Source organism: Telmatherina bonti (genome assembly GCF_933228915.1).
Source record: "Telmatherina bonti genome assembly, chromosome: 24".
NCBI lineage: Eukaryota > Metazoa > Chordata > Actinopteri > Atheriniformes > Telmatherinidae > Telmatherina > Telmatherina bonti.
The window spans coordinates 22916462-22932255 of record NC_136633.1 but is presented as its reverse complement, the minus strand read 5'-3'; the positions used below and the strand labels follow the sequence as shown (position 1 = coordinate 22932255).

Sequence of the window (15794 nt, the reverse complement as noted above, 5' to 3'; positions counted from 1 at the left end):
ATTAATCGCCCCTGTAAATAATTAAAACAGAGCCAAGCTTCTGGTTAATGGACGTTACGGCTGACGACAGATTTAGGGCTGTAAATATGCTGCGCCCACCAAGTTCAATTCTGGATGTCATGAATGAAATGAAACAAAATCAAATTAAAATTTGCAGCTACATTTCTTTTTTTTTTTTATATTTCCGTGTTTTATGGAAGAATGGGAACTTTTAACTAGATAAACATTGCATCTGTATTCACTAGGGTTTGGATCACTACGGGTCATTGTCATACACAAGGTAAACTGACTCATTTCAGTAACGTAGTGAACAGACTACGTAATCTGCACACTCTGAAGTGCACTAAACCTGAATTGGGACACAGCTTAAATCATTTGACTAAGACGTCAATAGTTGATGCCATTTTGGAGTTCTTGGTTCCTCAGACATAATGAATTTAACATCTGGAGAAATTTCTGAAATAATTCCAACTTAAAGCCATCTGGACGAGCCCACTGGCGATGCTGCGAGTGCCGACACAGTTTGATCATGTCATCATGTTAATGTGGAAGCCACAGAATTTTTTGCAAAAAGAACAAGAATCTAAAGAAATAATCTCAACACGTCTGATATTTTCATATTCAGCATGAGGGGAGGAGTAGCTGAAAAGTTTGATGTATTTTGTGACCAAGCCATTTGGGACTAAAATGTGAGTCAGAGCAAGTACATTTTTCATCTACTTGCAAGTGTGCGACCAATAAAAAAAATATTTTCTTATACTGTTTTTTATTCTTTATTTCACATTTATTCAATAAGTAAGGATATAAAATTAATTCTATAGTTTTTACTGACCTGCTTTGACGTTTGTGTCACTTGCGCCACTTTGAGCTCCTGCCTGCAATGCATTGTGGTCTATATTGACCGTTTAGTGAACATCGATGTATATAAAACTGTAACTGTATATAAAAAGATGGACGGAGCCTTCGTGACGTCACCCATAGGTTTCTGAAGAGCTGAATTGAAGCTCGGTGGGCGGTTCCTACCATCACCATCATGGCAGGGGTATGCGCGTCGTCTCACCCGGAAAATACAAATATGGGTAAAGAGGTGGAGCTGAGAGCGGGGCTGTGAGCGTCATGGTGAATGATTGACATCAAACGAACTTTCTGTAGCTAAGAGCTAACCGAGCTATCCTGGAGATAACAGGAGCTAACCAGCTAACGGAGTCAAGCGGGCTGACGCTAAGTCACGTTGTTAACCGGCTAAAAACCGCGGTTGTTCTACGTTCTTCTGACTTGAAGCGGGAGATTGGGTACCTGTCAATCAAACGGACACGCCCCTAAATATGCAGAATTTCAAGATTAAATTACTTTTAAACGGGTGAGTAAGAAAAAAAATTCACTCCCCCCACAGTTGTCATGAAGGTAAACCTGATCTATTAAACCTAAAATGTATTTTTGAACCAGGCTGTAAACATGTTTATTTCTGCTGTGAAGTTGGTCTTTTTAACATGGGAGTCTATGGGGATTTGCTCCGTTTTGCAGCCCCTAGTGGATGAAGGGGGAACTACAGTTTTATGCACTTCCTCATAGGCTTCACTTTTAACCACCGGAGGCTCCGTCCATCTTTCATATACGGTCTATGATTTACATAAATATTTACACATACCTACACACACATACTGTATAAAAACAAAAGCATATCCATACATTCACAAATACATAGACATATATATATATATATATATATATATATATATATATATATATATATATATATATATATATATATATATATATACACATAGACATACACTTAAACAAGCTTAGCATCAACATGTGTGTGTGTGTGTGTGTGTGTGTGTGTGTGTGTGTGTGTGTGTGTGTATGTAATTATAGTAATGAACAAAGCAGACATTTAACAGCCTGTGCGCTAAACCAGACTAATCTCAAAGCCATCTGACTAAAGCAGAACTACCAGCATTCCTTGGGTGCCGTGTGATGCCGTGCTGCTACATAGAAAGCCCCTTTCCCTGACAGAAACTGTCCAATTTATTTCTCACAAGTCCACTGAAGAATTTGCTGAACAAAAGGATGGAAACGCGGTTCCAGAGCAAAAAAAAAAGGAGTGATAAAATGACAGTCCCAGATGGAGAGAAACAGAGAAAGAGAAGAAAGAGCAGGTCATTAGTGTCAGCGATGTAGCTCGCTCATCCCGCCAGCATCCAGCAAGAAAAGGTCAGGCGGTGGAAATGAGACCGGCGCTGTTCGACCACGCTTCATTTAGACAATGACCTATAACACTCTGATAATACTCACCTTAAATCACTTCGCGTGGCCAGTTGTCTGCCGTGTCGGGGTATGCGCGGGTTCGTGAGAACGTGTGGTCATCTGGCTTGCTAATGGGGGGAAAGACTGACACAGGCTGATATGTGTGACGAGAGTTTCCATTGAAAAAATGCTGCCCTGTTCCTGCACTGGCTCTTTGTGGTTATTAGACAGACTCAGCTTATGCATTCAGCGTCTGAGAGGGTTAAGTGGGAGAAATGTTTAGTGTTCTGGTTGCCAGGGTTTTAAAATGTCTTATCATGGCAAGAAAGCCATGTTGTAATGGTTTAAAGCAGCAGCAGGAACCTGTTACAGGCTTTGAAAGTAGATCAGCTTTGGCAACTGATAACCCTTACCTGAACTAAAACGATTTGCTAAAGGTTTATCACATCTCGGTTAGTTCTTTTGTAACTGTGTTCACCTATGGTTTGAGGTGGGTCGGGTTAAGATGGGAAACACTGATGCCCCGACCTTCACTTATTAGGGGCTCAGTGGCGGTTCAGTCTTGTTCTGTCAAGCCATTCTAGAAATTATTTATTTCACATTAAATCCATAACTAGTAGGACTTTCTATGCCAGCACTGCAGATCCAGATTGATTTTAGCTCCTCGGTTTAGCATATTTAAGGTAACAGAACAGTCCAAAACATAATCGCAGCTCTAGTCTGGCAATACAGACTCTCTTGCTGCACCAGCGTAGAGTCTGGGAACTCACTCGCATCAACGGATTTCTAGAGCGGGACAATCAAGCGCGGAGTAAACCAATCAGAAAAATGGGGGACGTGACGTCAGTAAAGCAGCCTACAATGTTGGAAGTGTTCAGAAGAAAATAAACACGGCGTGCAGTACAGAAGACATAAACGACCTGCGTCATTTTTGCTGTAAAATCCTGAGGCCACATGGCGTTATTGGCGACTTGGTGTTGCTTTTTGAACCGAATCGTAGAAGAAACTAATATTTTGCAACGAAAAAAAAGAAACGAACTCTCGCTACGTCCGTGCACCATCTTGAATATTTAAAAAAATACTTGGTGACACGAAGCAAGAGGCAAGAGTCTCCTCAGATCAATCAGTCAGAGTGGCCGGTTTGTTTTAGACCGATGCAAATCTCTGTGAAGTTGAGGGACTCCAGACTGAGTCGCTCTGTATTAAATACATAGAGCACTCCAGTCTGGCGTGCCAGGCTACCGCAGTGTTACAAGTTTCCCTGCTCCAACACACCTGATCCGACTTGATTATCAGACTTAGCTTAAACCTCTGAGAACCAAGGACATTTCAGAGAAATAAACCGCGCCTGACTTCTCTTTTAGTTTAAATGCTAATAAACACCACCTTTCAATGCCCCATAATGTCCTACAACTTGTTTTTTTTATTTTATTTTTTTATTTTTAATTGAAATATCATAAACTGCAATGTAAATGAGGCCCCTTTGCTTGAAATAAAGAGTATTATAATTTTGAAGCATGACTAAAGGTACTGAAGGGGACTGAAGCACCGCAGCTTTCCGAAATCACTGTCAGCTGCACACACTGTATCTGTTACCAAGTTATACATCTGTTACGATGCCGTCATGTCGTTTATGTTGAAATAAACTACTTTAGTAATGCAGATGTTTGTTTGAGCAATTACGCATGGTATGCGTGCGTAAAAGCTGTTGTTTTAATAATTTATCGGCCTTGTAAATACAGAAGGCAGTTATCCGACTGCTAATGACACCGATGCACAGTGATTGACACTGTTTGGAGGCGTTTCCTGAGGCATCGTCGGCTCTGATTGGACAAACACGTGTCATGCGCCAAAGTCAAAGGCTCTGATTGGAACAGATATTTTGACACAACAGTGTATCACTTATAAATGGGCTACAGTGATGTCAGAACTACTGTCTGAAAGCTCGCAGTCTCCCGATTAAGATGGAAAAAAAAAGTAAGTTTCTATCTTTTATGGTTCGACAGCTATGCTCGATTAAGCACAACATGGTCCCTGGCATCGCCGACGATGCGTCCCCAGAGTGTTACCATCAAACTCTGCACAAATCTCCTAATTCCCTATTGAGTTGAGTCAACTGTGTTTGCAGCAGGGAAACTTGCAAGACTTGCAGTACTATGATCCTCGAGGAACAGAGCTGCCCACCTCTGGCCTAAAGAGTTTAGAGGTAAATATTCAATGGTTAAGTTAATAATTAGGTTTCTAATCTGCTCCATTTAGCTAAAAATGCTTCACTGTGGACTCCCTTGTGTGTTTTGTTAAAAGGGGTGCTATGATGGTATTTGGAGTTTTCTGAGCTTTCTACAGTGTTACAGTGTTGAATCCTCATCAGACATGTGAACGGCACTGTTTTTTTTTATCACCTAAACACATATTTGAGTTTGAGTTCCAGCACTCTCTCCGTTCGGTTTCCATGGCGACGAAAAACGCATCGTTTTAGAGAGTTTTTTCTACTTGGAAATCCTTGTGACGTCCCGGGGGATAAGGTTCGGTGATTGGTTACCTTCTACTGGTTAACAAGGGCATGTACAAATACATCAGGCGGGTGGAAAACGTGGGATAAAGTTATTTCCAACGATGGCTGGTGAGTTTACCAAAGAGAGACATCCTGCTGCATTCGTTGCTGTGGGTTGCTGTTTTCCACTTTGTTTTCAGGCTCTGATTCAGGTTCCAACATGTAGGGCTGTATGCTATGTGTTGACATTGTATTTTGTTTGTTTTTTTATTGAGTTCATATCAGCCTAATCCTTCTGTTTATGAGATGTTACAATGACGGCGAAAGCAGGTGCGGTGCGCGCTCCCGATGTAGTGCAGTGGCGGGAGGCGGGGCTTAATGCGGAAGAGTCTCAATCCACTCGTTTTGCCCACAGGCTGATCTGACAGCCTACGGAGAGGGTCGGTCTGAAGTAAATAAAGCGATTTCTGACAATAATTCGATCAATCCCAGCCCTTCTGGTCTCAGACATAAAAATAAATTAGCCTGAAATGCACATAATAGTTCCACTTTAAGTCCCACAGGAGAAATACCTGCATCCATTTATTTAATTTTACAACTTAAATCTAAAAAACTTAAACGGGGTAATAAGCAGAAACTGATCATTTCTAGATTGAAGGTAAAAATATCTGTGATGAAGTCAAGGTGTTATTTCATCTAGAACATAGCCTGACACAGTCTTTCTGTTACGTTTCTTTTTTTTTTCTACTTTATTTATATAGCGTCAAATCACGGCAATGCCATCTCAAGATGTTTTACAGACAGAAAAGACAGACAGTTTACCCGCCGCATGTTGACGTATGTTCATATGAACTACCGCCTCTTCCCTTCTCTCCCAGCCGTCCCTCCTTATAAAGAGCTCCAGCGATCTAGCAGTGGCACTGCGTGTTTTCAAACAAAAAGATTAATCTGAACACAACTAGAATCTGACATGACCTGCAAAGAAACAACAGTCGCTGGTGAAGGAGTAGTCAAATAAAGAACCGGATGGAACTGGATTAACGTTGGCCCCCCTTCCAGGCCGGATTGTCATTTCTACAACTACGTACTAAATCAGCTCCACGTCATTACGGCAGGTTTTCTCACTTCCGTTCCACCTAATGAAGGTAAATTCAGCATCCGTGTTGCATCCTCTCTCTTCTCTGAGCTCTCTCCAACTAATATAGATCAACTCAACATGGTCTCCTGTATGGTTCCTTCTTTGTTTTCCTCGCTTCTGATTACGTCTTCTAGGGTTTTTTGCCAAATCGGCGATGATTGCTGACGTACTGGGCTGGAACATAAAGTTGTGAAGTGGGTTTTACACGCTTTTGGACACTTCGGGGCAACAACCTTTCAGCAATGTGCACGATAAATGTCCGTTTTTCATCAAAACCAGACAGAAAGTCGTAGTTTAAAAGTTATGCAGTGTTGCTTTAATATCAAAACGTGGCTCCGTAGTGAAATTGTGATCTCGTATTTGATCAACGACAGAGGAACATTTATTTCTGCAGTGAAATTAAGCTGCTGCATAAAATAAAATGGTAACCGTCACTGAAAACGCACCTCTAAGTGCTCTTCAGTCAATGCTATTTTAAAAAATATCACATTTTTAAAGACAATCAGGCCTTAATTTGGTCACTGATTATATTGACTAACTGCTTCATTCCTAATTAACCTCTGTTTTTAACCCGCCTGCATAAATGAAGCTTTTAGAGCATTTCTGAAGCACTAATTCAGTCCGCACGGTCTTAGTCATGAACTCACTCTGCTGCTTGGAGTTTTTTTATTTTATTTTATACACTAATGATTTCAATCAATGCTAAGTAGTTGTCATTGACATTTCCTGCAGAGATCCCACTAATTCAGCGCTTTCATTGGACAGTCGGCAGCAACTACATGCGTGCTTCAGCTAATATCTGTGATGCTAAAACTGTTGTTTCAAAGTGAGATCATCCTCATAAGTCTTTTCTCTCTCCTTGACCCGTCCTGTGCAAAGCCCCACATCTTTCATTTTTATGTTTGCCATCCTCATAGGTGCAATTTCCCCGGGTCTGGCACACATTGTTCTGATGCTACTACCCTTGGCTTCAGCAGGAACGCGCCGCTTTGTGTCTGAAAATATCAAAATAACAAGACGGAGGCATTTTCGCAAACGTTTTTAGGACACCTGCATCTCAGAAAAATCCCATCCATCCTTCTGTCCTGCTGCATCTGTAATAAAACCCAGCATCTCTGCACCCTATATTTTGTGTAAGGCTGTTTTTTAAAAACTACCCTCCTTCCTCTGTTTGCAGTGGCAGAATGCGCCAGCTGCATTAAGTGGGCCATTTATACGATGGGGGCAATTCATCTTACAAAGCCGTCTTATTAGACTGTCACTTACACAGTATGAACAGTGCCTTCAAAACACCCCAAGGGATTTATCTGCTATTTTACAGCGAGGGAAAGAAAACAACAGCTAATTAGACTGAGTCATCTCATCTTCTGCAGCACCGAAACAACAGATGTAGGGAAAGTAGAATTCGAACCGCGCTCTTGTGGTGTGAAGACACACTGACGCCGCTGCGGCGTTTGAACTAACGTCCGAAAACACAAACAAAACGAAGGTATTGATGTTTAAATAGTCGCAGCATGCAGATAGATGGAGCGACAGACAGTGAGGAGAGAGGGAGAAGGAGCGGAGGAGGAGTGATTGCTTGTCTGTGCTGCGTGGAAAGTAATCTCAGAGCAATCAAGAGGCGGGGGCGGCCGACAGCTCTGCGGTTCGCCTTCTGAAAACCGCAGGCAGGTTGAGAAAAATCATTAGGCACCCGATCCTGACCCCATAGGTCACTTTTATTGGACAACCACTGTTTTTCATATTAGACCCACGCTGTTGGTTACATGTCGTTGCCTGTCTTTCTCCACCAAACAGGAGGAGCAAAAAGAGTGGAGGTGCACTTGTTTTTGAGGCATCTGTAGGTTTACGTCCTCCTGTAATCTCTGACTGACTCAGTGAAGTTGCGACGGGAGCTCTGCGGGAACCATCTGTTGCAACGCTCCTCGTTTCTGACGCGACGCTTCTTAATAATTCCCAAGTAAAACTTTTGCAGACAGATATTAGCCGCCTCCAGGGAAAAGTGTGTGTCCAAAGGGCAGATGGGGGGGGGGCAAGTTGAAGCCCTGCAGCGCCTCTTTAGTGCTGCCATTTCTGATCGACAGTGAAGCTTTTATCTCTCCCCTGGAGTCAGTCTGAATAGAGGTGTTTTTCTTTTCTTTTTTTTTTTTTTTAAAAAAGGGAGCAGGTTTTTCACTCACCTTTAGTATTTTTTTTCCCTGATTGTAGGGGGGCGAGCACAGAGTGCAGAAAGCACTGCAGGGGAAGCTGTGGTGGGATTCAGTCAGAGACCACGGCGCAGGTAGCTACAGAAACGGGGAAATTAATCTCTTCTCAACTATGACTATTTATTCTGCATCCTGTCTGAAATGAGATACCTGAAATAAACAGGGCTTCACAACTGCAAGGGCTGCATGTATAATCTCCTCAAAAGGAATAAAATAAGATGTGTAGTAGGGGTGGGAAAATCGAATTGAAAAATCAAAAATTGGGATTTTTTTGCTTGACAATTTTAAAATCGATTTTTGTGTTTAAAAAAAAATGTTTTTTTTCCTCCAAACCAATAACAATACATTATTAAAATGTAGTCTTTTTTTATTATAGCAGCAGAGTGATGGTCGGGCTACTGTGTTGTTTTTTTCCTCATTGAAATCAAGAAAAAGGACGAGCAAAAAAAGGTTTTAAACATTTTTTTGGTTTTTAATCTACAAAAATCAGCAATATAAAAGAATTGTGAGAATCACAGTTTAAATCTAATCGGCACCCAAAAAAATAGAATCGAATGGAATCGGGGCAAAAGCATATAGTTACAGCCCTAATGTGTTCAGTCTCAGAGTTAATATACCTGAAAAACAGTGGAGAATTTAAAAACTGAGGCTAGCAGCCCAGTTCTTAATAAATTAGTAAAGTAGTTGCAGAAAAACACAGTTAAATATCTCAAGAAGCCATCGCCCCATCGATGCCCCATTGGTCCACTTCGTACATAATTGGTGCTGCCATATGGATCCTGGCAAAGCATCAACTTTTACCAGAGGAAAAACACCTGGAACATCTGCATTTGGCTGAACAAACCCGAACAGTCGTGTAACTTGATCAGCAGAAATGATTTTTAATGGTAAAAACAATTAACTGTTTGCTTGTTTGTTTTTATTCCAAGCTCTTGTTGATGCTGTTATGTATTTATGATTACATGCGCAAGCCTTTAGTCCCACTTCAGATGTGATCTGACAGTATCTGAATTATCCCAGAACATTTTCAGGATTACAGGACTTAATGCAATAACATGTAATATGGTTAAAGTGTGTGAAGCATAGGAGGAATAGGGAGGGGGGTCATTGGTGAAATCCATTTAACCCTCTGTTTTATTAATTATTAAAAAAACAATTCCACATTTCTTCAGATACAATATTTAACTTCTACAGACATTTACAGAGGCTTTAGTCTTTAATATCATTTGACTTTTTCATTCAGTCATTCATTATCCTAACCACTTCATCTAATTCAGGGTCGTGGGGGATCTGGAGCCTATCCCAGGAGTCTTTTGGGCGAAAGGTTCACCCTGGACAGGGTGATTTAGTTTATTTTATGTATTTGACAGAAACATTTATAAAATATGTCATATTGTACATCTTAGAATATTCTATGATGTTTTCTTGTTTATCACAGCGGTAGTTATGTATAAATGAAATTTATACTATAGTTTATTCTTTAGTGAATGGTAGTATATACAGTGATGCTTTAATGTCCGCTGAAGTGACAAATTGCAAATATACCACCCACACATATGAATATACAAAAAAAAAACCACCTTTAAATATGAGTCCACTGTCATGCACACGATGCATAAAAGGGTTAAGAACCTTAGTAAGTGGTTTTATGTTAGTTTTTTGTTATGTTTCAAAATGACAAAGCGTTTGTAAACTCTGTGCTATTCGACCATTTCCTGATAAAGCAGATTTTTTTATTTATGCTTTAATTTATGCTTTACTGCTTTATAGGGACAGGTTTTAAACCAGATAATTGTTAAATAAGTAATATGTGTTGTGTTAAATATATCTACCGCAGCTACTCCTGGCAAAAACCGGGTTTTATCTTCCTTTTCGCAACATATTTTCTCTCACTCATTATGTTATAAATAAATACTATTTTAATCCCAATAAACCATCTAAGAGTCTGTCAGTGAGTTTTGATTAACAATTACGACACTGTTATAAACTTATTTTCAACACAACTTAAATTTTCAAATCCAATCAGGTGAAATTTTTTTTTTTTACAAACGTTTAATATGTACTCCAGTTTAAAAGACAGTACCTTTCACTCGTGTTTATCTTGTGAGCTTTCTTCCCAAGGACTAAGATGGCGGACACGTTGACGTATCACATCATTGGGCTGAGGTGTCGATATGGCATTTAGGTATATATGTCTATGATCAACATATTTTGATGATGGACGCTTATCAATAGTCAGAGTCGGGAGAATTCAGGGTAAAATCCCAAGGAATATGATAGGAAAAGTAGATATTTCACATTAAAGTCCCCTTGGTCGCCATGGAAACAAACATCATGTTTAGAAACAAGCTAACAGTTTACTGTCGACAGGTTTTCTAACTTAATATTTCAGTATTTTGTCTCAGCAGTAACATTAACTTACATCTTATAATTAACATTGCCTTACAATTAGTTTTAAAACATCTTCAACTGCTGGCTGAGGCAAAGCATTTTTTGCTAGCTAGTTCGCTATTCCAAACCATGAAAGTGATGACAAGTGACTAAAGTATTATGCAGCCGTGTGGCGTTACGTATATTTTATACTATTTAATATTAATAATCAGCAAATAGAAATTGTGGAAAGAAAGTAAATGAATAGCTAATTTCCACCGTTTTTAGATGTGATGCTAAGCTAAGCTAACTCTAGCCTTGCCAGAATTTTCCAGGCTAAAGAAAAAGTGTCTTTTTGGGCACGTTTTTGGTCGTAGGAGAACACGTTAGCAGTTGAGTTGAAAGAAAACTTCCATCCATCCATTTTCATCCGCTTATCTGAGGTCAGGTCGCGGGGGCAGCAGCCAAAGCAGGGAAACCCAGACTTCCCTCTCCCCAGCCACATTTACCAACTCTGCGGGGGGGATCCCGAGGCGTTCCCAGGCCAGCCGAGAGATATAATCCCTCCAGCGTGTCCTGGGTCTTCCCCAGGGTCTCCTCCCAGAGGGACGTGCCTGGAACACCTCACCAGGGAGGTCCAGGAGGCATCCTGACCAGACGCCCGAGCCACCTCAACTGGTTCCTCTTGATGTGGAGGAGCAGCAGCTCTCCTCCCAGATGACCGAGCTCCTCATTCTATCTCTAAGGGAGAGCCCGGCCACCCTGCGGAGGAAACCCATTTCAGCCGCCTGTATACAAGATCTCGTTCTTTCGGTCACGACCCACAGCTCGTGACCATAGGTGAGGGTAGGAACGTAGATCGACTGGTAAATCGGGAGCTTCGCCTTCTGGCTCAGCTCCTTCTTCACCACGACAGACCGGCGCAGAGTCCGCAGTACTGCAGACACCGCACCGATCCGTCTGTCGATCTCACGCTCCATCCTTCCCTCACTCGTGAACAAGACCCCGAGATATTTAAACTCCTCCACTTGAGGCAAGACCTCACTCCCGACCCGGAGAGGGCAATCCACCCTATTCCGGCTGAGGACCATGGTCTCAGATTTGGAGGTGCTGAATCTCATCTCAGCCGCTTCACACTCTGCTGCGAATCGCTCAAACGAGAGCTGGAGATAAACTTAATAAAACTTAGATGGAATAAAACTTTTGACATGATTTATAACTATGACATATTTTTTTCTTTGCTGTGTTTGGCTGCTAGCTTAAAGGGTTTCTGTCCCACAATGACGAGACAGACGTCTCTGTTACCAGCAGTCTCTGCTTTCATAAGACACCTTGGCAGAAACACTAAAATGACACAGCAGTTCACTTGTTTTCTTTTTGTTTTTTACATTCCTATATGATTATTGAGGTTTGAGCCGTGTTTCGTTTTGATGGTAATGTCCGGTAGAGTCTTAGCAGAGTTTCTTTCTGTTATTTTAACATGTAACATGTTCTGCACACAGTGACAAATGTGGGCTTGGGTCTGGAGAACCTGGGTTTGAGTCCAAGGCAGTCCAACAGAGGTGAACCACAGTAGAAGCCTTGAGCAAGGCCCTTAACCTGGGCACCAAAACATGGCAGCCCATTGCTCTGTGGAACCTCAAGAAGGGGCTTAAATGGGGCTCTGCTCAAGAAGAGGTTAACCACTCGACAGCCACTAATAGATGTCAGAGTGTCTATGGCTCTTCTAGCTGATCTTAGGATGTTAAAGGGTAATAGGATAGCTTCCCTGGTCAAACCTAAATGACTTGTACTAAAGTCCCTCTAATGTTAACTATTCTATAAAGACGCTTTAATAACCGAAAAGTCTGCAGGCTTTCAGAGCCAAACCCCAGGTCACAAGCTTTTCTTAGACTCTGCTAGACTGGCAATTTTCTCTTGAAGGTCTTCATATTGCAGACATTGTAATTAGTTCTTTGTAATTAGTGCAATTTATTGCTTTGTGTATCCCTCTGAGACGCTCATACTCAAACACAGAGGTCTTAATTTGCAATATCACACAATATGTAATTGGGAATTTCCCACAGAGATTTAACCAAAGTGGACGGTGGAGCAGGTTGCATGTCGAGGACGAGCAGGTGCAATGAAAAGACCCTGTGTACCTTTTATGTAATTAGACCTCAGACCACCTTATTGGAAAGCAGCTAATCGTAAGCTCGTCAGCCGACCGGACAGTGATGGAACCTGAAGGCCTCGTGTGTGCTATAATTTAACTCTCTGAGCAGGTTGGTTGAGATTAGCGAGGTTTTACTCGATATCTCCTGTAGCCTCCTACTGCAGAGCAAAGAAATAGGCAAGAAGAAATAAGAATAATCACGCCAAGCCCCATATGGAATGAGTTATAGTCCCTTATTGGTTGAAGTCGTGATATTAAACAGCTTTATACGAGCAGGTGACACTGCAGCACCAGCCAATTTCCCTAGATATGAAAAGGAAAAGATTGCAGGTGGGATTACCCTGTGTGTGGTCAGGGGGGAGGCAGCAGACATTGCCAGGGACGCCATCACCTCTCTCTCCTGCTGAGTGTTTGCCTTTCAGCTGCTTGTCCTCTGCTTCTCCTAGTTTCTGTTTGCTTTGTGAAGGCTCATCCTCCTCCCCGAGCTGGTCCGGTTCGTCTTCTCTGGCTTTTACCCGGCTCAGCTTCGGCTCGCCGACGATGCACTGCTGGTCCGTCGCTGTTGAGGGGGGTTGAGGAGGCCTGGGTGGCTCTGAGAGGTTGGAAGAGGGATAGAAAAAGATCACTCTATTGGCCGAGTTGCACACTGTAATCAGACTTTGAAGAGTTTTATTCCCTGGAGCGATATCCATCATCTGAAGAGTGTGACAAAATGACTGCTGACATGAAAGTAAAACTCAATATGGCTCATTAGTGATGTTATTACAGGAGCCATCATAAGTCTTCCTCTGACAAGTTCAGAGGAAGTGATTGTGTAAAAGCAGCAGACATCAGCAGGGCTGCAGAGGAATGCTTACCTCTTGTTTTTACCAGGATTGCATTCACACTGAGCATTAATAAATACTTTGGAGTCTATGTTATGACTGTATTTGGCTGATTGCTGCACACTGACCATCGATGGCAAGTCTGTACTGTTAGGGACGAGCGTAAAGCAGCCGCCAGAGCACCTGCCAGCCTCCTCCTGGATCGAAGAGTCGATTTCATTTACTGAGAAAATGAATTATGCTTGTGTCCCATTGTTTGGTTAATTGCTCACCTGCATCATGAGCAATCAAACGGAAACAAAATAATTGTCAGCAGTTGCTGCATCTGTGTCGGGGAATTCACACAGCTGATGGCGGTTTAATACCGATAGCAGAGTTATCAGCTTAAAGACCACCGTTCCTCCATGTTTTAGTTGTGCTTCTTTCTTTACATTTTGCTTCCAGACAGCCAGACTTTGATATTTTCTTTCAAAGTGGTTTCAGTAACGGTTCTTCAGGCTTCTTCAGAAGGTCTTTTAAAGGCTTTCTTTGGACAATTGCTGCTTTTACTGCAGTTCTTTATTCAGGCATTTTCCTAAGCTGCTGTGAATCATTCAAGCATAAAAAAAAAAAAAATCACTTAGTGCAAAAGCTGCGTTGTCGACATTCAGCACTCAAAGAACTCACTGTCTAATCTATCTGTCTGCACTTTACCAGTAGTGTGTCACAAAGACACATCTATGAATAACAGACGATAACGCCGTTTGAGAGACAAAACACCTTTTTTTTCCTCATCAAAAAGGTCAATTTCAACGAGGTACAAGCTGAAAAGTTGGCATATTTCAGCAGTATGTCCTTTAAATGGAGGAAAGTGGACAAGTGGAGACTAAAGAAGAAGAGTTAGGACTCATAATTTAATACAGATGAAGAGGATATGAAATCCAGGAAAGATCTGAATCAGGACCTGAGAGATGGATCTGGACCTTCCATCCACTGTTGGCTAAAACCTCATCAGAAATTATATCTTCCATAGAAGATATAAACAATCACCGGCTCAAGTCTATGGTAAGTGTTCCAGGTGTGTTCCAGCCGTGAAGCGGCCCCAGGAAAGACTAAAGAGGTGCTATTATGGTATTTGGAGTTTTCTGAGCTTTCTACAGTGTTACAGTGTTGAATCCTCATCAGACATGTGAACGGCACTGTTTTTTATCACCTAAACACATGTTTGAGTTTGAGTTCCAGCACTCTCTCCGTTTGGTTTCCATGGCGATGAAAAATGCGTCGTTTTAGAGTTTTTGCTACTTGGAAATCCTTGTGACGTCCCGGGGGATAAGGTTTGGTGATTGGTTACATTCTACTGGTTAACAAGGGTATGTACAAATACATCAGGCGGGTGGAAAACGTGGGATAAAGTTATTTCCAACGATGGCTGGTGAGTTTACCAAAGAGAGACATCCTGCTGCATTCGTTGCTGTGGGTTGCTGTTTTCCACTTCGTTTTCAGGGTCTGATTCAGGTTCCAACATGTAGGCCTGTATGCTATGTGTTGACATTGTATTTTGGTTTTTTTATTGAGTTCATATTAGCCTAATCCTTCTCTTTATGAGAAGTTACAATGACGGCGAAAGCAGTTGCGGTGCGATGTAGTGCAGTGGTGGGAGGCGGGGCTTAATGCGGAAGAGTCTCAATCCACTCGTTTTGCCCACAGGCTGATCTGACAGCCTACGGAGAGGGTCGGTCTGAAGTAAATAAAGCGATTTGTGAAAATAACTCCATCAATCCCAGCCCTTCTAGTCTCGGAAATAAAAATAAATTAGCCTGAAATGCACATAATAGTTCCACTTTAAAGACACCCAGAGGGACTATGTTGGCCTGGGGATGCCTTGGAACGCCCCCCTCTCAGCTCCACCTTTTTTTTCCATATTTGTATTTTCCGGGGAAGATGATGCGCATGCCTCTGCCAAGATGGCGATGGTAGGAACCGCCCACTGAGCTTCAATTCAGCTCTTCAGAAAGAGTGACGTCACGGAGGCTCCGCCCATCTCCATATACAGTCTATGGGCAGGATGCAAAATGGATGCTTTATTAGCCATCCATAGAGGACATCTCACTAAAAATCTTATAGTGTGTCTTTAATGAGTTTGAAAAGAGGAGAAAAAGCTGAGTTATGCTGAAAAACAAGACCTGGACTGAAAAGATCAGTGGAGTCAGGTCTGATGGACGATGAATCCTTCCAAGAGCAGCTTTGTAAAGTCCTTGAAGAGGTCTGGAGAACAATTTCTCTCGACGACTTAAAAGCTTGTCTAAAAGGTTTCAGATGGTGTTGAAGGATGCAGAGTTGGGAAGACTGATGTTGCTCATAAACCTATGTTCATGTT

The 15794-nt window shown here is 41.8% G+C and overlaps 1 protein-coding gene across 1 annotated transcript in view; it reads right to left on the bottom strand.

Annotated features, from left to right (window-relative positions):
• The window catches only part of zranb3 (zinc finger, RAN-binding domain containing 3), a 146182-nt gene that overhangs the window by 58333 nt on the left and 72055 nt on the right, over positions 1 to 15794 (bottom strand). The window contains exon 14 of the mRNA XM_079263659.1: positions 12955 to 13206. Coding sequence (XP_079119785.1) covers positions 12955 to 13206 — 252 coding nt within the window. The remainder of the gene's footprint in view (positions 1 to 12954; positions 13207 to 15794) is intronic.